At 40.3% G+C, this 22745-nt stretch overlaps 1 protein-coding gene across 1 annotated transcript in view; it reads right to left on the bottom strand.

Moving 5' to 3' along the window:
- The window catches only part of LOC124595302 (PDF receptor-like), a gene marked incomplete at its 3' end in the record, with an annotated part of 401917 nt that overhangs the window by 106825 nt on the left and 272347 nt on the right, over positions 1–22745 (bottom strand). The window contains exon 4 of the mRNA XM_047133989.1: positions 18805–18956. Coding sequence (XP_046989945.1) covers positions 18805–18956 — 152 coding nt within the window. The remainder of the gene's footprint in view (positions 1–18804; positions 18957–22745) is intronic.

Raw genomic sequence — 22745 nt, forward strand, 5'->3', positions numbered from 1 at the left:
GGATCCTACGGTCTTGGCGTGCATCCGTGCGTCGCTGCGGTCCGGTCCCAGGTCGACGGGCACGTGCGCCTTCCGCCGACCACTGGCGACAACATCGATGTACTGTGGAGACCTCACGGCCCACGTGTTGAGCAATTCGGCGGTACGTCCACCCGGCCTCCCGCATGCCCACTATACGCCCTCGCTCAAAGTCCGTCAACTGCACATACGGTTCACGTCCACGCTGTCGCGGCATGCTACCAGTGTTAAAGACTGCGATGAAGCTCCGTATGCCACGGCAAACTGGCTGACACTGACGGCGGCGGTGTACAAATGCTGCGCAGCTAGCGCCATTCGACGGCCAACACCGCGATTCCTGGTGTGTCCGCTGTGCCGTGCGTGTGATTATTGCTTGTACAGCCCTCTCGCAGTGTCCGGAGCATGTATGGTAGGTCTGACACACCGGTGTCAATGTGTTCTTTTTTCCATTTCCAGGAGTGTACATGCGTGCACAATTGCTGTTGTGAGTTTCGTTTCAGTATGAGGGATACTCGACATTTTCCTCACAACAAATAAAAATGTTGACAGCTGTAAGCGGAAAGTACAAGATTTTGTAAGTTCAAGGGTAGGCGATTACATTACGGTTCTGTCAAAGACGGCAAATGCGTTCAATGACTGGATAGTGTCTCGAAAATATATGATGAATATAAATAAAAGTAAAACGAGTGTAATGGAGTGTAGTTGAATGGACTCTGGCTACACCAAGGGAATTAGATTAAGAAGTGAGATACTGAAAGTAACAGAAAATTTTGGTATTTTCACAGAAAAATAACTGACCACATTAGATGTGAATAGAAAATAAAAGAAGACAAACAACAGCTAGAATTATTTTTTTTTGAAACATAAATATGTAATAATCGAATATAAATTCAAATGTAAGGCAGTCGTTTCTGAAATTATTCATTTGGATTGCAGCCTTATATGGCACTGAGTGGCTTAGAAACAGCTATAGAACAATGCTAAAGATCAGATAGTCTGAGAAAGAAGTAACGAGTCAAACAGTCTTATGGCATAACTTGACTAAAAGAAGTGAACGACTGATAGGACACGTTCTGAGGCATCAACGAATACATACTCTGGTAACGGAGGTTAGCTTAAAAGGGTGAACATTGTCGTGGGAGATCTTGACATGACTGTACTGAGCAGGAATAGACGAATGTAGGCTACTGCAGTTACTCGGAGATGAAGAGAGTAGCGCAGAAGAGGTTAGGCTGAAGAATTGTATAAAACCATTCTCTGCAGACCACAAGAACGACGTTAAAGCCGTCTTTTATTAGCTGCCACGGACTATGATGGTAATATGTACGGTTTTGCAAGTAATTGAATTTCTTCAGTATGGATATTATGTGTATTCTCACTGCGTAATCTGTGGTTTGTTTCACTCCCATTTATGTCTCTATACTTGATAATAAACCATGAATAATATCCAAGAGTGAGTTTATGACATTTGTTTCTTTACATCAGTATGCACGCAGAAACTGGAGCAAACAAACAGTGTTGTCAACGAACAGAGGACACAATACTCAACGAGTGAGCCAACGACCTGAATCTGACGACGGTATGCCATCCACCTCGTTAATTGGAAAATAGAGATGGTAGTCTCTGCACAAGTTCTGATACGGGCTCTCTCTCTCCCAGCTCTGTTTCCGCAAAAGCCACGCGAGCTTCCCTTGGTTAGAGCAACCTTCCTCATGCACAAGTCGAAGATATTTTAAAGCATCACCGACTGTGCCAACCTCTGTGTTTAAGTTAGCAAACATTTGCTACAGTTCCTAGGTTTTCTTTACTAAGCTTTTAGCCGGCATATACAGAGAAGCTCAGGGCGTTAACTGGTAAGGTGGATGTTTATTGTTCCTGATACGCTAAGGCATTTTCTAGTTTCCATTATTTTTATGTACTGAGGGAACTTCAGATGGACTCGTTGAAAGGAGAGTCATTTAAACAAAGAATTTACGAGGTGGTGTTCGATTTGGTGAAGACCGAAGAGCACTAATAATGCAGGAAAAAAACAGTAACTACCCTTTCTTCAGCAAGAAAAGTCATTAGTTAGGTATTAGTACTAAAAGAAGCAAACACGTATAAAACACGAAAAAAGAGCAGTTGCACTACTTGCATCGTTACCACTATGAAAACAATCGTAGAGTTCATTCATAGGCAACTTTAATTGAACATTGTCAAAACGATTCTCGTGTAAATGAAAAATAATGGCGACTGAACAGAAGAGAGAGATCTCGCAAACTGAACGAGTTCCATGTACATTCTCTAATAATGCACAACATATTCCAGCTTCAGTGCCACAGCGACCTAGTTCTCCGCTTTGTGGTTACTCCCGAAGATATCAGCCCGCCACCCAAAGCAGTTCCAGCTCGTTCACGGAAGAGGAAAAGGGACTCAGCTGCCATTCTAACAAGTAACCCTGGCCGGTCGGTATGGCCGAGCGGTTCTACGCGCTTCAGTCTGGAACCCCGTGACCGCTACGGTCGCAGGTTCGAATCCTGTCTCGGGCATGGATGTGTGTATAGTTAGGTTTAAGTAGTTTTAAGTTCTAGGGGACTGATGACTTCAGACATAAAGTGCCATAGTCCTCAGAGCAATTTCAACCATTTGAACATGTAACCCATTTAAGCAACAGCTGACTGAAGAGAAGAATTTGAAAGCAGCGAAACAAAAGGAAAACGGAATGCAAATGTATGCGCAGAGCGCGACAGACAGAGCGCATAGGAAACTTGCTGCTTCGAATAAGCAAAGGGAGACTGACAGCAAGAGGAGGAAAGTTTGTGTTCTGGAGGATACAAACAGCGAGGATGAAAATGAAGGAGGTGACGATGAATGTATGTATTGTAAGGCTAAATGGTCGACAAGCGATGAAGGACGGATATGTTGTTCATCTTGGCGCGAATGGTCTTATGAAGAGCGTGCTGGAGTTAACGATAACTGTGACGATTTCACTTGTGAATTATGTATAATCAAATGTAGGAAGTAAACTCACGCAACTATTCCTGCCTTTCCCTAAGAAACTGATAATTTAATTTCAAAAATGTTATTTTCATATTTGTTTGTGATAATATTTTCATTTCATTTAGTAACGTTTTATTGGCATAGGTAGCCTATATCTCTATTAAAATTATTTACTATACTGAATTATGCTCTTGCTTAAGTGTAAAAGCAATTATTAAATACTATTTGCATTTTTTACCGAGGGACCACTTTATCCACGTTCGTAGGGCGAAGTGGTCGTTTTGCAGACACTCATATTATAGTTATTAACATGGATGTGTGTAAGTTTATAATATTTATAAAAATCGTGTAAGAGTATACACAACAATACCTCCAGTGATGAAGTTACAGACGGCCGAAGTGGCCGTGCGGTTGTAGGCGCTACAGTATGGAACCGCGAGACCGCTACGGTCGCAGGTTCGAATCCTGCCTCGGGCATGGATGTGTGTGCTGTCCTTAGGTTAGTTAGGTTTATCTAGTTCTAAGGGACTAATGACCTCAGAGGTTGAGTCCCATAGTGCTCAGAGCCATTTGAACCAGCCATTTGATGACGTTACAAACAATAAGTCTTAAAGGCGTGTCAATTATGATGCTTTATTCCTGAAGGCGACCAAACTGCGCCGGTCTCCCCTACCGTTGTGCCGACAGAGTTTCCTGAATCGCTACCAGCGTGAGTTGAAGTCGTATACAATGGCTTTTAACACCTTTGCGCAGGGAGTAACACCGGTGTGCCTTGCCAGAGCAATGGATAAAAGTGATCGCCTCAGGGGGACTCGATACTCGCTAGTAATTTTCACCTGGGGTAGCGCAGAACCGAGGTGTAGCTCTGAACACAATGCGATGCCATTCAGCAGCAGTGCGCGCAAATGGTCGGTCACGCCACCATTCCAAACGCAGCCACTTGTATTGTCGTATTAATGTCAGCCTACGAACGGAAGTTCCCTAGTATGTGACTGCTGTTTGCTTCTGACCAGTGGTGTTTGTCGACACAAAATACTGCAGGGAGTCCATTACTTGTTCTCGGATGACAGGTGTCGACGTGCAGGTGTTACACTGTGCTTGGTACACGATACTGTGATCCCCTCTTACGGTACACAGACGTGGTCGACCGTAACCTGCCTGATCTTTCGTTACATCAGACCGCTGTCAGATCCGAACGTCTCAGAAATTTGGCTATTGGACAGTTCGACCATCCTGCCAAGCGAAGACACATATTGAGAGACCCCTCAGACTCTGTCACATGCTGATTACGTTTCTCACATGCGTACGCGCCATGTACTTATCCTAAGTGATAAATCCACATCTGGTTCTGTTCGCGCATCTTGCTTACTCTACCAGGCCTGGTAACAACACTAAATATGGACAACACTACTGCCTTGTGGTGATCGTTCTGCCACAGAGACTTGCAGCTCTAATCAATAACATACCTGTAGACAATGCGTACGTGTACGTAGTTACACTGACATCCGAAGAGGTCTTTGCGGGTGCTTCACTTTTTTTCTGTTTTTGTTTTGGCAGGCTGTGTATTTTTTGTTCAGCATGTGTCACTTCACACTAGGACGCATTTGACTCCACACACGTGACCACGGGTTTCTTTCACTCCTCAAGTCATATACGCATGTTGTTTTCTTTCAGGCTACACAATGACGCATCCACTTCTGCTTGCCATCATAGTGGCATCGTATGTCTTCAGTAAACTGCTTGTCCACTAATGCTGAGTAGCTGGATATGAACAAAATCGTCACAGTGAAATGACTGATGCTGGCGTTACACTATTACTGATTTGTATCTATTAAGCAAATAATACGGCCTGGAGAGAACCCGACTGTATCTTAATAGGGCGGCAATAACCAACAGAAAAGCGAGTTTTCGTCATTCACCCCTTCTTTGGATAGCATTGACACCTATTCCGTGTTAAAATTTCAGTAATTTTAAACAAACCAATGCCATGCATGTCTTGTCTCTCTGACGGGCTATATCATCGTTCCTTCTCTCCACCTGTTATTCACAGACAATTGCCTGTGCTCAATGGGTTGTTCGTGCTCCTGCAACGTCTTCCTTCGTTCGGAACGTTCGAGCACAGCCGTCCGCGCTGCAGATGTCAATCATTAGCATACTTCCTCACAAAAAAAGCGGAGCACCCGGAAGGGGAGGACGAGATGAAAAGTAAACTCCTCGGTTTGAGGGTGCATGATGTTATTTCAGCTTTGCAAAATCGATACAAATTTCCAAATAGCTTGGCAGTAAGACTGCGCTTATCGGCAGCCTTTCTGGCCTGGGTGTAGACACTGGTCCCACTGGGAAAGGTGCCAAAAGCCGCTGTACCTTTTCATGAAGCAGGCTGACTCAGACAGGTTGTAACTGGTTCTTGATCTCCTTGTTGCCGGCAGTGGGACGTAGTTATTTTCCAGTTCGTACCCCACTTGCTATATCTGGGAGAAATCTGGGGATGTTACAGGCCATTGGGTATCTGAACATCACGCGAACACTTCATACAGAATGCTCCATGTGTGGATGACCATTGTCCTGTTGACATTTTAGGCACAGGGTGCCCCTGACGTGGCGTTGTATTGTCAAAGTTGTCACTACCAGGTGTAATGTGAAGTGATGACTCCCCACACTACGACTCGAGTAGTAACACTGCAGTGCCTCTGCAAAACGTTGGAAGAATTGGTTCGACCTCTCCCCAGGTCGGCGCAGTAGGCGCCGACGCTCGTCGTGTAGGACAGTACACACCCACGATTCATCGCTAAGCCTAGTGCGATGCCAGTCACCAACAGGCCATGCTTACCGCTTGTGCCACTGCTCCAAACGCAGCTGTTTGTGTTGCACTGTTAACGTCAGATTACCCGTGGGACGGTAGTCACCTAGATCGGCTGCCGGTAGTCTGTGACCAGTGGTACGGGATTATACAGAATGCGACTGTTAATTACTGTCGGAGGCCAGTCGCAGATGTGAAGGGATTATGATGTGCTTTGTGCACAATGTTACGATCCTCCCTATGGTGGTCAGACATGGCCCACAAGCGCCTATACGACGAGTTGTCTGCTATCACGTTCCCATCCAGTCTAACATCGGGGAACTGCCGCATCCGAATACCCTACAGTTAGGACACATTTCAACTATGCCACGTGCTGATAATGCTGTCTCAGAAAAGTATACGGCATAGCCGTGTCTTTCACAGATATTACTCATCATTTTTATTTTATTCTATTTTACACTTTTGGTTCCGTAGTAACAAATTAGGAGCATATCTCCAGTTTACACTTTTGGTTCCGTAGTAACAAATTAGGAGCAAATCTCCAAGGCTGCGGAATGAGTCAGTACATGATATTAATATCAGAAAAGTAACATTTGATATAATAAACGGTACCCGAATTTTGTGAAGACGACAACTTGCGAGTGTACATTAGCATAATAAATAATATAACACAGGAATTAATTTTTTCTAGGAACTCCGTGACAGACTAGAAGGGGTGAACCAAGAGGAATTTCTTCAATTTAGACTTTAAAGGGCGAGGGTTATTGCTAAGATTTTTTAATTCATGAAGTATCTCACAGAAAATGGAAGAAGTACAATACAGCACATAATTGTGAAAAAGAGAAAAGAGTCAAGGAGCCGTGATCCAAATGCAGACTGCATCTAATGTTAACTGAGTGAAAGCTGTTAATTCTTGGGAATAAGTTAGCATTTTTAACACCAAACGGCATTTAAAAAAATATTGAGAAGCCGGTACTCGTTAACAGGGGTCGACAAGAAGTTTGTGAACTTGAACAACATACTGTTCAAGCTGCTGTTTTCTGAGCCATAAATACCCATTGTGAATGGGAAGTGTTATCCTAGAATTAATGCCATATGACATAAGAGAATGAATATAAGTAAAGTAGACTAATTTTCGCGATGGAACTGTCACCTATTGCAGATAGAGGTGGACATAGCAACATTCAAATTTTGAAGAAGATCCCGAACGTGAGTTTCCAATATCGGCTTATTATCTGTCTGAATACCTATAAATCTGAACTGTTCAGACTCGTTAAATTGTTATCATCAAAATATTATTCTTAGTGGAAGTTGTTTGTTGGAAACTGTAACAACTGAATTCAGCTGTGATGTAGCTTCAGTTTACTTTGTACAAGAAATGAACCTATATCGTGAAATGCACTCTTAGGTACTCCGCCTATGATGCACACTACTGTCTTCATTACAAAGCTAATGATATCAACGACTATAAATGTTGTAAATTCAGCATTTATTCTCTGACGGAAAAATATTGTTACACCAAAAAGTAATTAATGTAGAGTAACGAAATTTCTGGAATAGATTTGTCTAGGTGACATATTTAAGTGATTAACATTGCAAGATCACAGGCTGTTGTAAGCGCCAGATAAGCCATTGTAAATGTAAAATTCCGGTACATTAATAACCTGTGTAACAGTCACAATGTTCAGTGTAAGCATGCAGACGTGTTCAACGTTGTACAACCTCGTTCACACTTATTGAGATACTGACAATGGAGTCTTTGTCGCCTTAACGTCATTCTTGCCTAACATCAACAAACCACGTCCATTCTCGAGGGAAAATAATGTTCATTACCGTTACAGCTCGTATTTAAATGAAACATTATTTCCATCCTCATAGCGACTCTGCAAGCACCATTCTTATGCGACCGGCGCAAATACGGAGGAGACATCATCTCTCAGATGTAGGAACACACCTACCAACTTCTGTTTATGTCACACAACTCCTTCTTGGTGCTAAGATTTTTCTTCCGTCAGCGTATCAGAAAGCATGTCATTTATGTATCTATACTGCTAACAAAAATGTATGTATGCACGTGTGTATGTAATGTTTTGCATCTCTTCCTAAACCATACTTAGTACACATGTAATGTACTATATAGAAAGAATCACTGTGAGAGTAATAACCACGTACTTACAAAGGGGAGTGAAAAAGATGTGTACCTAAGGACACTCCAATTCCCAGAATTTATTCGTTTCAGTATTTGAGAACGAGAGCACTTAGTGACTTGCAACAAACTTTGCACACAATTTCAAACCTTTAGGGAACTTTTGCTCGCTGACAACCCACAAAACAATGATGAATGGAAGAAAAAGTTTGTCGCTTACTGCATTTTCACTGTTCCTAAAGTAAAACTGCCGCATCTTGCAGAATCTTTTGATATTTCAGTTCTTTACTACTACCTGTATTCAAGACAAATTTTGCAGGCACTATTCCCATATACCACTGAATGTACCTGCAAGTAATACCATCGTAAAACACGTTGTGCACCAGATATGATGCCACAAACTTGATGCTTAAATTTATTACTTACTTCGTTAGTGTTAACTCCATTTGCAAGGAATTTCGCAGACTGCATCCACGTATGCCGCTGAATATCTACTAAATTATATCGTTCTACGACATATGAGTCAGGAGCTGCGACGAAACAAACCCTAAGACGAATAAAAACTGCCGCATCACGCATGATGATTAGGTTTGTTACTTCTTTGGTACTAACTCTATTTTCAGCACAGTTCGCAGGCAGTTTTCAAATACAATGCTCAAAATTATGTGATTGTGCGGCTCATAAACGTTGCGCTGCGAAAAAATGAAATCGGAGGTGGAAATTCGTTACAGGTTGGCAAAGTGGCTGATAAAATAGCCCTGCTAAACACCTAAATCGGTTTCAACCGAATTTGGTACACAGATTACTAACTATCTGGAAAGAAACATTGTAAGTGAAAGAACGAGCAACCACCCATTGTGGTTGGGGATGATAACGTGGAAAGACAACGGGGGAGGACGTGATGGACAAACCCAGAGTGAGGAGATGGAGATGGACGCAGAAATGAGAGAAGATGGACAGACGGAGGAGGAAGAGCAGATAGACAGAGGAGGGAAGATGAGGTAATAGGGCGTGAGTTGGAGTAGAGGGGGGAGGTGATAGAAGGGGGGAGGAGATGAACAGAGAGGAAAGGAGAAGATGCGCAGATGAGAGAGGATCAGAGACACACAGAGGGCGGGGAGTAGTAGATGGACAGTGTGAGGGGCTGTAGGAGATAGATATGATGCTAGAGAAGGCAAACAGAAAGAGGGAAAAGGAGGAGACGGATTAATAGAGTAAATTCATATTCGAACAATGCAGCGTACTCAGCTAGTTTACCTCCACATACAAACAGGAATGTCTCCACTGACTAACTAGTCACTAGCTGACTTACAATCACCCAGCCAAAACCACCAAGGACAGAAACTTGAAGTTTGCACGAAATATTGATCTTCTGTTGTAGGCGTAGTTTAAGAATGAAATGAAATAAGGGATCTAAGGTTTTTTGAAAATACGTCGCTGATAGATCTATGAAAACTGATATTTGCTTTCTCTGTTAGAAATAAAGAAATACATGTTTCAGCATCTTTGCAAATTTTAACCCCTTTGGGGTAAAACAGTGTGCATAATTTTTTTCTTTTTAATAGATTATCATTAAAGAAGTACTAAAGTATTTTAAAAAATGGTTTAAATGGCTCTGAGCACTATGGGACTTAACATCTATGGTCATCAGTCCCCTAGAACTTAGAACTACTTAAACCTAACTAACCTAAGGACAGCACACAACACCCAGCCATCACGAGGCAGAGAAAATCCCTGACCCCGCCGGGAATCGAACCCGGGAACCCGGGCGTGGGAAGCGAGAACGCTACCGCACGACCACGAGATGCGGGCGTATTTTAAAAGCTACATCTCTGCAAATAGGTATTTGACTCCCCGATCACAAATAAAGAAAAAAGGTCTTTCAGTGTTTTTGAAAATTCAGTTCCCTAAGGGAGTGAAATAGGGGCTGAATAGCTTTATAAAATTATTATGAAAGACTTTTCAAAGCTGAATCTATGAAAATTTCTATTTGGTATCTCTATTAGGAACAAAAAATACATGTTTGACACTATTTTGGAAGTTCAGCACCCAATGGGATGAAATAAGGGATGAAAATTTTCAAGAAAATGTTTGGTTATATTAAAAAAATCAGGATTCTTCAAAACTGGTATTACACCTCTCAGTTTGAGATGATGAAATACATGTTAAGAGATGAAATTTTCAATGGAAATAACACCACAATCTACATATAGATCTTAATGGATACTCTGGAAATCACACTTAAGTGCCTGACAGAGTGTTCGTCGAAACACCTTCGGACTAATTATTTATTATTCCACCCTCGAACAGCGCGCGGAAGAAACGAACACCTAATACCTTTCCGTGAGAGCTCTGACTGCCCTTATTTTTATTATAATGACCGTTTGTCCCTATATAGGTCGGCGTCAACGAAATAATTTCTCTTTCGGATCTGAAAGTTGTCAATTGAAATTCGTGAGAAGGTCCCGCCGAACAAAAACCGCCTGGACACCCTCTCCCGTATTTCTCGATAATACAAAACGAGCTGTCCTTCTTCGAAATTTCTCGATGTACTCCGTTAATCATATGTCGTAAGGATCCCACACGGTGCAGCCGTGCAGCAAAAGAGGGCGGACCAGCGTAGTGTAGGCAGTCTGTTTAGTTGACCTGTTGCATCGTCTAAGTGTTCTGTCAATAAAACGTAGTCCGTGGTTCACCATCCCGACAATATTTCCCATGTGTTCTTTACAATTTAAGTGTTTCGCAACTGTAATTTCTATATATTTAGTTGAATTTACGACCTTTAGATTTAATCGATTTATCGTGTAGCCGAAGTATAAAGGATTCCTTTTAGCATCCATGTAGGTGGCCTCATACATTTCTTTATTTAGGGTCAACTGGCAACTTTTGCACCATACAGGTATCTTCGTAAATCATTTCGCAATTGGTTTTGATCTTCTGATGAGTTTACTAGACGATAAATGACAGTATCATCTGCAAACAATCTAAGACAGCTGCTCAGGTTGTCTCCTGAATAACTTATGTAATGAACGAGCAGCAAGGCCCTAAAGAAACACTATTATAGAACTACTATTAAAGAAAAGAACTACTATTAAAAAATACTGTTGAAGAGGTATTAAAGCATTTTAAAAGCTACGTCTAAGAAAATTGGTATTTGACTACTTGGTTAGAAATTAAAGAAAAGAACTTTTATTCCACTATTTTAGGACATAAAACCACTAAGGAGATGAAATGGAAGACGAAAGATTTTATGGAAATATTTAATGATTAAAGCATTTTGGAAGCTAAATCTATGCAAATTTGTTTCGCTTCACGGTTAAAAATAAAATATTTCAATATATTTGTAAATTCAACCCGTAACAGAGTGAAACAGGGCCTGGCTAACTCATTGACCGACCAGTGTCCAGCCCAAACCAACGATGATATAAACTTGAATCTTGAAGTGCGTACTGATCTTATACTGTAGACATCGTTAAGTCAAGGATTGGTCCAAAATACATTCCTAAGGAGATGAAGTAAGAGACGAAAGATGTTTCAAAAATCTGTAGCTATTGAGACAATTTTAAAAGCAGAACTGTTAGAAATTAAAGTACACATTTTTGAAAATTCTGGTACTAATGGGAACAATAGTGGGTCCAGCATTTTTGGAATATATATCATCATTAAAGTCTGAATACAACATTTTCAAAACCACATCTATGAAAGCTTATATTTGACTTCTAGGTTGGAAATAGAAGAAAACGTATTTCAGAATTTTTGAAAATTAAATTTCTAAAGATGTGAAATAGGAGATGGAACTTTTATGAAAATGTTTGATTGTGAAAGAATTTTTTAAGCTAAATCTGAGAAAATTTGTATTTGACTTCTTGGTTATGGAAAAAAATGTTTCAGTGTTTCTGGAAACTCAACCAGTAAGGGTGTTCCGGCGTAAAGTCGGGCGCTGGCACGCCGGTCGGGAACGTTTGGAGCAGAGATGGCTGTGAAGAGGACGTCAGCCAGTTGCACGAGGATCGACCCTTCTCTAGAGCGACAGCGCGACAGCAGCGCCCTCTATGCGAAGAGGAGAAGGTCTGCACCAGACTACCCGCGCCAGTTCTGCGAGTTCTACGAGAATCATCAGGACCAGCGACCTGGCTAGAAGCATTCACTGTATTACGTGTCTTTTACTCCGAATTGTATATGCTTAAGAAACTTTTTCTTTGCTGTTGCCTTTTGCCTGCGACACATCCGTATTTCACAAAGTTAAATATTGTCGTCATTTCCTTTCGTTATCAACTTCATTAATACCATTTGCTAGAACTGTTATCTAGCAATCCGAGAAATCAGATTTCCTGTGCACCCCATATTTGACGAGTAGGCAGGGTACAAAAGAGGGGGTGATGTAGGGGATGAAAATTTATATTCGTTATATTAAAATATTTCTAGAGCTAATCCTCTGAAAATTTGTATTTGCCTTCTAAATAAATATGTGTTAGGGGATTAATAAAGATCTCAGACTCTAGCTGTCACAATAACTTTTACGTTAGAAGTAAATGCGGGTGAGACCATGCTTCTATTGCCTTAACCTATCGTGCAAAATTTAGAACTTTCTGCAATTTGTAAACAAGACGGAAATTCGATTAAAGAAAAACAAAAAATACCGGTATGTGTGCAGACTATACAGTCAACATAAGTGAAGCAGCGGACGCTAAGCTAGTATAATTATATAAGAAGCAGTATTTGTCATAACCCTGACCCCCTGAGGCCACTCTCTATACTGTGGAGAAATGCTGTTGCTGTCTATTCTTAAAGTATGGGAAGAACCAACTCTTATTCAATAAGAGTAATATTTTGTTATTATCGTAATCAAACGTCTTAGTTAAAAAAGAAACCGTCTTGTGTTCGCAAATTTTTGTTTAATCCATCCACTGCCATATCTAGAAACGAAGTGTACGTTTGGCAGCAAATTATGTGAACTAATAGGACCAGTTGCCTGGTACACAGAGCCTTTTCAATAACTTTTCCAAATACTCTCGGCACAGAAATATGTCTACAATTGTCTACATTTTGCCTTTCTTCTCTTCTGAAACCGATTTCACTACTGTGTATATAACCTTTGAGGAAACTGACCAGCCCTAAAACAAAAATCACAAATCGCCTATGTTATCTACACTATAAACTTCCTGACACTCTTGAACTTTGCTGAGGTTTAAAAACGTCTGTGCGTGCGTGTGTGTGTGTGTGTGTCTGTGTGTGTGTTTGTGTGTGTGTGTGTGTGTGTGTGTGTGTGTGTGTGTCTGCACAAATTCGTTTCAGTGTTAAAATTTGTGCATAATGGTCTGGAAGGCCGCTAACCCTTTTACTAACAGAATGCTCCTCTGATAATGAAGAATGGATAAAAACGATATCTATGGTTGTGCTAGTGTTTCCCTGCATTCTGGTTGAGAAAAATAGTCTGTATTAGTAAGATATGAATTTAGATAAACTTCTGATACTATTTTCCCTGCACAGTTACACCTAAAATTAAAGTTGAAGTCACCATATACAACTAATTTTTGGTACTTCCTATAAAGTGAATCACGACTCTCTCTAGCTTGAACAGAAATGTCCTGCAGCCAAAGTTAGATAACCTATTGATAACGGCAATTAAAAGTGCAGTTTCGCTAAATTGAATTCCTTCTGCACACAATTCAGTTACGTGTTCAGTCGAGTGCTATGATGCGCCTCAAGATTCGAAGGGAGCAATGTGCTGTCACAGCTACACAACTTTCATTGTTTATAAACGTCCATCTTTGTGTGGTCAGTAGACACTTCCAAGTGTAAGGAGTCATTCTTTATTCACACACCGTTTGTATTCTGCATTCGTTTTTCCCATGTTCCAACATACAACATGGCCTATTTCGCGACAGCAACATGATTAATGGGTTTCTGGTGCTGTTACCTGATTGGAATTTAAATGTTGTATCCCACTACCCATAATTGATAGCTGAGCCTATTTCTAGTGCAGACGCAGTTCTAAGAATAAAAACATTACGTGCTAATTTGCCATTCCAATTAGTTTCATAATAAAAAGAGGAGTTTCGCTTCTCTTAATACGAGGTAGTACGCTTTTTGTTGTGTTGTAGGATGCTCAGGTACAATACGAACTAGTCGTAATAATGAATGGAATATGATACGAACAACTTAATAATGAAGGTCCTTAATTACACAATGGGACAGCTGAAGACAGAAGGGAAGGGGTTTTATTCATAGGTATCCTTATATTGTGGCACTGCCAACAATAAATTCCCAATAGTGGGATCGACTTTTTGAAACCATCTATACAGTTACGTAGGTTAAGATCCCAACTATCATACACTGTACCATCTACCCTCGTGCTGCCTCGTTTGAGATTAAGGCGAAAGAAGTGCAACCCTTCTGCAAATAGCTGCAGCTTCCAGTACTGTGCCATCAACAACTGTCAGCGTGCCAACCATTCAAGAAATCGTCATCGATATGGGCTTTCGGAGCCGAGGGTCCACTCGTGTACCCTTGATAACTGCACGACACAATGCTTTAAGCCTCACATGGGACCGTCAACACCGACGTTGGACTGTTGATGGCAGGAAACACGCTGACTGATCGGACGAGTCTCGTTTCAAATTGTATCAAGCGGATGGACTTGTACGGGTATGCAGACAAGCAAATGAATCCATTGACCCTGCATGTCAGCAGGGAACTGTTTAACCTGATGGAGGCTCTATAATGGTGTGAGGTATGTGCAGGTGTAGTGATATGGGACCCACCATACGTCTAGACACCACTCTTACAGGTTAAACGTACGTAAGCATGCTGTCTCATTACCTGCAACCATTCACGTCCATCGTGCATTCCTCCGGACTTTGGCAATTCCAGCAGGTCAATGCGACACCACACATGCCTAGAACTGCTACAGAGTGGTTCCAGGAACGCTTTACTGAGTTTAGACACTTCTGCTGGCACCCAACTCCGCAGACATGAACATTATTGATCATATGCGGGATGCCTTGCAGCGTGCTGTGCAGAAGAGATCTCCACCCCATCTTACTCTTACGGATTTATGGACAGACGCAGGATTCATGATATCACTTCCCACTAGCACTACTTCAAGCATTAGTCGAGTTCATGCCACGTTGTGTTGCGGCACATCGGCTTTCTCGCGGATGCCCTACACGACATCAGGCAGGTGTACCAGTTTCTTTCGCTCTTCAGTGTAGCTGCACGTGCAAGAGATTGTGGATTCGAATCTCGTCTGGTGCAGTTTTCTTTAATTTCTAATTATTTATCGAAGTTACTTCGATCACATTTTTATTCAGTTAACTGATTTATTTGTATTTTTTTTATTTCCATTGCTTTCTCACATAGTTTTAATCATGAAATGAGATGTCGTGTGGCTAGGGCCTCCCGTTGGGTAGGCCCGTCGCTTGGTGCAAGCCTTTTTAGTTGATGCCACGTCGTAATCATAACATCAACTTTTCTATTCTCTCATTCTTTTCCCACCTCAAACCTCTGGTCATATGTTGTTAATTAATGCCATTTGTTAATTTCGATTTAATTTCTTTTGTTGTCTCGTCGTGTTTTCTCTTCGACACTACTGTGTTTATTATACAGGGTGCAAATTTTAAGTTAACAAAACAGAATAACTAGAAAAATGAGCTTCACACGAAAAAATGTGTAGAATCCAGAGTTGATTATTGTGGAGGGGGAGATCTGCTGGTGCAAAAATTAGCCTGCCACCACAGTCCACTGTGAGGTGGGGCGGGAGGCAACTTTAAAATTTCAAATCGGAACCTCCATGTTTTATTACACAATCAGGATCTACATAAGAAATTATTTACACTTTGACTTAAACACGCTCTAATTCAAGGAAATCAATGTTCTCATTTTTGCGTGGAAAATAGTTACGGATAAATAACAAATACTTATTTACTTCGTAAATTTTGATGCGTTAAAACTAAAACTCTCCTTCTCTCCCCATAGGGTGGGATTTGAGAGAGTGGAATTAGTTTTACAAATGTTGACCCAAATCCGAATCTGCGGAAAAAATAAATATTTGATCAACGTTTGTTAAACTCTAACTCCTATCTCTCTAACCCCACCCTATGGGGAGAGAAGGAGAGTTTTAGGTTTAGCGAATGAAAATTTACGGAGTAAATAAGAATATTTTATTTATCCGTAACCATTTTCCACGCAGAAATGAAAACATGGAGTATTTTTAATTACAGCGTCAACTATCAAGAATCAAAAGAAAGTTTTAAGACAAAATGTACATAGTTCTTTATGTAGAATCTGATTCTGCAATAAAAAATGGGGGTTTAAATTTTAAAGTTGCCTCCCGCCACACCCCATGGGGGCTGGGGTAGAGGGCTAATTTTAGCACCAGCAGATGCCCCCCTCGAAAACAGTCAACTTTGAATTATACACATTTTTTCGTGTGAAGCTTATTTTTCGAGTTGTTCTGGTTTGTCAACTTAAAATTTTCACCCTATGTGTCTTTCTCACTATGCTCTAATTTCGTTTTGTTTATAAGCCTTTCTTTCTTTTAAGTTGTAATCTGTGTTATTTTTCCCACATTGCAGTAGGTATTAGGTTGTGCTGTAAATATTTCTATGACAGTTACCGTGCAAACAAAATTGCACATCAGGTAACAAAAAATACCATTTTTCACGCCAATGCACAGTCAACATAAATATATTATTTCGTCTTTTGTTTTTTAATCGATGGATCGGAATATGAAAATAACTGAGTACAACAATAGACAAATACAATTACATTCAAATTCACAAAAATTCCTATTGGGAAAACGATATAACGTTAAAATGAACCAAATGAAAAAGTTCATACGGTGATAAAATGATGTGACGAAGGGATAAAAATAAAAAAATTACATTTAAACCAATTAACTCAATAAAAATAATCATCAAAGTCATTTCCACAAAAATTGCCACATTTGACAAGGTTCAAACGTGCAAGCTCCTGCGTCTGTATCTACTATCATTTTACCTACACCACGCAACCAATCTCTCTCATACGACTTTTTTACTGTTATTAAGCATCACCCAAAATTTCGAATGTTTCTTTCCGTTTGTTACTCGCAAATGAGGGCTCACCACGGTGAATGGCTGGAATCCCAACCTACGGCTGGAGATCTCTCCTTGTGAGCTGTGTGGCTCCTATTGATTTCGTTTCTCGACTTGAGTTGCTATCATTGACTGATAGACACGACGGGAGCACTAGAGAGCGTGCCCGGAGAGCAGAAGGTGCTGTAAACTTAAAGTGTTCAGTCGAGAAAGGGGCAGTCGTAGAGTGACGACTCTTGCAGTCACCAGAAAGATAGCAGCAATACCGAGTGCAAACCCAGCGAGCCGGGATCAGCTGTTGTTGTATGGTCGTGAGAGTGGATTTTAGATGGTTGGCCACCCAGGATCGTATACTGAGCCAGCTGAATGGTTACAGAGATGTACAGTGTGGCCCTGGTCGGTGGAACGCTTCTATCTGGATTTCACGTACTCTGATGTCAACCGCCTGCACCAGGAATGTACACGTAGGCCACCTGACTATCTGTCAAGACCAGAATTGATTTGATGAGTAATTCTGTTTTTTTTATGTATTGTGGGGCTGTAATTTTTATGTGGTTCGCAGGTGTGCACTCAATTTTAAACTGACAGTAAAACCTGCAAGGTAATTTACTCCGCTCGTGTATGTGTTCTGGCGAAAGTTGTCGGTTTAGGTGAATCCACAGCAAGGCATATGCATGATAGCCTTCGCTTGTTTGATATTTTGTAACTAATGTTTGAACGCGAACTGAGGCCAGGCTGTAGAGTGAACTTTCTTAGAGTTTACTGTGCTTAGTAAGAGCAGTTAAGATATATTCTTTTATGCCATTCTAGAGAGCAATGTCGTACCAATCTTTGGTTGTCGTAATCTTAAGAATTATGTGGTTTCCCCCTTTCTAGCCTAGATACGTTTATAGGTTTCTTAAGCTGCAAATCTGCTGTGTAGTGTGACTCAGATTTTGGAGTCACTGTGTTGTGGGTTCCATGAAGTAGTTCAATTAACAAACGGAAGTTGCCTCTGAAGGGCTTTTACACGGTATATTTCATTTGATTGTGGTTAACCAAATCGGAATAAATTTTATTGCACAGATGAAAGTTTCCGTCGTGAGTTTCGTATTGTTATTAAACCTCAAGCTGTATTTGCTCTTAAGTTAAACATTTTTACTATTTATATTCATTAAGATCAGTGTCGTTTAAACTAGTTGTCTTCTGGAAGCAAACTGGCATCTCCTTAAGGAGACTGAAATTAAAAATTTCAGTTTTTAAATTACTTGCGGCCGTTTATGCAACCTCAAGTTCAGTATTTTTTTAAATATTTACATGGCTTTTCAACTATTCCATGGTTCAGTTACCCGGTTCAAAACTAATTTTGTTGGGACTCTGTTTATATTTGATTTGTAAGCTTAATTTCTGGTCTGTGGTAGAAATTTGACCTCCCATCCGTTTCTGTGGGTGCTGTCAGGTATCGTGTTACGGCGACTGCCTGGTGGATTGTGACTCTGTAATTGGCGCCAACTGAAGTATTCCCGTTCTAAGTATGATTCTGTCCTCCTCTGGAAAGAGTTTACAATCAATATTAAAATAATTTAACTATAAGTAATGTGTAAAGTAACATTTTAAAATAAATGTTTATTGAACTTCGTTATTTAATGGTGACTGTTGTCTTCTTGTCGCAGATAATTATGCTGACGTCGAAGTGACGGACCATTTCACAAACTTTAAACGTAGGCTGGTTTTAAGTTTATCCGTGTGTCTGTTTTCTGTACAGCGCCGACCTTTCCTGCAGCGGCGTTACAGTGTTGACTTACCTTGGCGGCAGCCTCAGAGCCGGCGTAGAGCCTCCGCATGAGCTGCAGGGTCTCCGGCAGGTAGCAGGGCGTGTAGTTTGTCCAGCCCTGAGGGGACGATGGGTCGCGGCCCTCCCACCGCCCTTCCAGCGAGCACCGCCGCACGGCGAACTCTGCAACCAGAGGGTGTGACGTTATCTCCTGGAACAACATGTGTGTTAGCGACACATGTCGAAGAACGGTACGATGGCTGTTTTTTGATGATGTTGTAGGATTTGTTAATATCTGTAAACGAAAATGATATATTTGAAGAATTGTGGTCGGAGAAACAGTTGCTAGTCAACAGTATCTCTGCCTACAATGGCTGCATTGTGGAGACACAGAATCTTTCAGTCAGTAGTGAATAGCTGTGGTGTGCAGCAGGTAGCAAGATTAAAATGTGATGGCCCATTGACCAAAGGACACCATGCAATGTATAGGAATGCAAGTCAAAGAACTCCATGGTCAAAGATGACAGACTTGATCAAATCCAAAGAAGTGCCGTTAAACACTTCTGTGGTAAACAGATTACAAAACTGAAATATTAACAGTTCCACACTTGATGGATATTACATGAAAACATAAAACAAAGAAAATAGTAACGGGATTGATGAGTGTAAGAATATACAACATTTTACAATTCACTCCAATTGGTAAGCACGTAAAATATAAGCTATCTAAGCATACTAATGTCCAGTTGCAGAATCTATTTTGTTAGTCACACGAAATTTTTTACATCATTGAGCTGTTAAACCTTGTTTTATCCCATAATTATTTTTTCTTGAGTGATGAATATTTCAAGCAATAAAATGGGCTTGCAAGGGGAAGTGCTTTTATCTGGCACTCTTGTCAATATCTTCATTGATAATGTTGAGTATACATAATTTAATAGCAATTATGAAGTTCAAATGGTTCAAATGGCTCTGAGCACTATGGGACTTAACTTCTGAGGTCATCAGTCCCCTAGAACTTAGAACTACTTAAACCAACTAACCTAAGAACATCACACACATCCATGCCCGAGGCAGGATTCGAACCTGCGACCGTAGCGGTCGCGCGGTTGCAGACTGTAGCGCCTAGAACCACTCGGCCACTACGGCCGGCCAATTCTGAAGTGGTAAAGTTTTCTATTGTAAATGTATGTTGATGACACCATGATCTTCATACAAGGGGTCACAATGACGTTCAAAGCTTAAACAGTGTTTTTAATGATATGCATCCATCCTTACAGTCCACAGTGGAAATTGAAGAAATATGGGAATAAGTTTTTTAGATTTAAGAGTGGAAAATATAATAATATAGATCAGTTTAATATATACAGAAAGCCTACAACCACTAATGTAATAACCAATAACCAGTCATGCCACCCCATGACACACAAACATGCCTTTCCCAACTGTATGCTGGACAGAGTTCTAAGAATTGCGATTGCCTGATCAAAACGTAAATAAAGAACTAAATATACTAAATTACACTGCCACAAAAATGATTATGACCCTGAATTGAATTTTATTTCAAAAAAATAAAAGCTATATAGAAGTTAGCTAGGCAAGAAATCTCTTGGGGAGAGATAAAATATATGTCAAATTTGAGATTTGCTACAACTCTGCATTGTGGAAAAGCATCTGATAAAATCAATCATTTATTTAAAAAAATGTAACACTACAATTTCATTTCAAACCAAAGATAACTTAGGGCAAAAATTACACCAAAATATTCATCGAGAATCAGTTTATGATGCCAGACGTGTACAAAATCAGTTATTTACAATGTTACAAAATGTATATTGGCCAACCAGGAAGGAAATTCAGAACTATATTTAATTAAGGTTCCTATCCAAGTAGCATCTTTGCATCAGGTATGTGTTTAAGATCACACAATCATACACTGGATAGAATTGCTGATGACATGGAAATGTTGCATAGTCCTGAAAATGGTGTGATTATGAACCTTCTCGAAGAAACAGAGATTTTTGCAAATAAGGTTATTCACCCAGATAAACTTCTCGATGAGTAGGTGGAACTTGGAAACAAAAGTTTCTTAAATAATTTGGTTGACAGTTTCAGATATTTGAGTGGATCTTCTTAAACTATAGCTCTCCTCAATTATGCCCCCCTTCGTATTTCTCCTCTGTCCCTCTCCTCTCCCATCCCTCCTGTCATTATCCACTGTCTTGTTTTACCTACAATACACAGCTTTTTTACATATATGTTTCACTTTGACTTTTTATCATATCATATCTCTTTATTAACGTTTATCTGTATAATAAATGGAATTTCAACCACATTTTGTGATTATGTAGATACTGGATAACTTATTCTCCTAACTAATGCATAAGAGTTCAGATGTATACCAAGTTTCTTCACAAAAAACGTTTAGATTGTGGCATATGCATAAAGTATTAGATGTTTTACATCTACATAAATGTTTTTGTTTCACCCCTAAAACTTGTATTTCCTTAATATTAATTTCCTTTAATGTGTATTTTCGTCATGTATGGTTTGACTGATTGTAATTTCATCGACTGTTCTGTAGTTGTATTTTAACATGCTTAAATTTTTACTGAACTTCCAAATATTGTATATTCTTACATTCATCGACATTTCATCGACTATTCTGTAGTTGTATTTTACATGCTTAAATTTTTTACTGAACTTCCAAATACTGTATATTCTTACATTCATCAATCCTGGTATTATTTTACTTTTTTTTGTGGTATGAATCAAGTACATAGCTGTTAATGCTTCAGTGTTGTAATCTGATTACCATAGAAGTGTTTCATGGGAACTTCTTAGGATTTGGTCAATACTGTCACCTTTGACTTTGAAGTTCTTTGACTTATATTTCTACGTATCACATGTGGTCAGTTTGTCAATGGGCCATCACATTTGAATCTTGCTAAACTTTTTCATTTGTATTAGCAACTGTGATTTTTCAGCAGTAACGTATGTTAAAGCTTGTATGAAATGTGATAAATCTGCAATAATTTTTATGAGTATTTCGACTGATATAACGGTTTTTCCTCTTTTGATCTTATTTCGTTTCACATTGTCACAATGCCCACTTTTGTATGTTGTACCCTCAGGCTGATGATGGTTTAAGACCGAAACTTGTAGCAGAATAAACAATATTATCACAGACACCACAGTGTATGCATTGTATAAAATTCGTACAGGCTGTTCACCAGCGCCTAAGCAAGATGTTAAGTTATTAGAAACACTGGATTTTTTTAAGTCGAAAACTGTAAACATCTCTTCAGAATGACATTGTTTGGGTGCATTGGTCACATTGTAATGGACTGACGTTTTTTACCATTCAGGGTAAAGCAGACTGCAGTACGTAGCTGTTGTGATGTGTCTTGTGACCTGGCAAAAAAGAGAATGCGAATTCGCTGCGTCGTGTGCACACCTTCCGTGGTTAATAGTGTATTTTAGTGTGTGATGTAGAATGCCATTAGAATAGCGGACAACCAGTAGCTTCGAATGACAACCTGTTGCTTTAAGTTGCTATATGTCAGTGCTTCCTGCTAAACCTATCGATGTCTAGAGAAGACTAGGCCTATGTAAGATTGGGGAGCGTAGTGGAGGAGTACGCCCTCCCATTGATCGTTTGACGACTCAGGAACTCAGACGGCTTCACACAATCAGCTACAACATGTGATCAAAAGTATCTGGACTACTCTATGTAATACGGAATTGACCACTATATGTCACGATACTCCAGCGCCCGTATGCAAGGGGGCGCGGAGTCCTGTGTTGTCAGCAGAGAATCAGCAACATCACGTGTGTCTGCCAGGATAACTCAGTGACTTCGAATGTAAGCTAGTTATTCCATGTCACATGCGTAACAAATTCGCCAGGGACAGTTAAACCCTTCTGAAGCTGTCAAAGTGGACTGTTGGTGATGTCATTGTGAAGTGGAAA

This window comes from Schistocerca americana, chromosome 2 (genome assembly GCF_021461395.2).
Source record: "Schistocerca americana isolate TAMUIC-IGC-003095 chromosome 2, iqSchAmer2.1, whole genome shotgun sequence".
Lineage (NCBI taxonomy): Eukaryota > Metazoa > Arthropoda > Insecta > Orthoptera > Acrididae > Schistocerca > Schistocerca americana.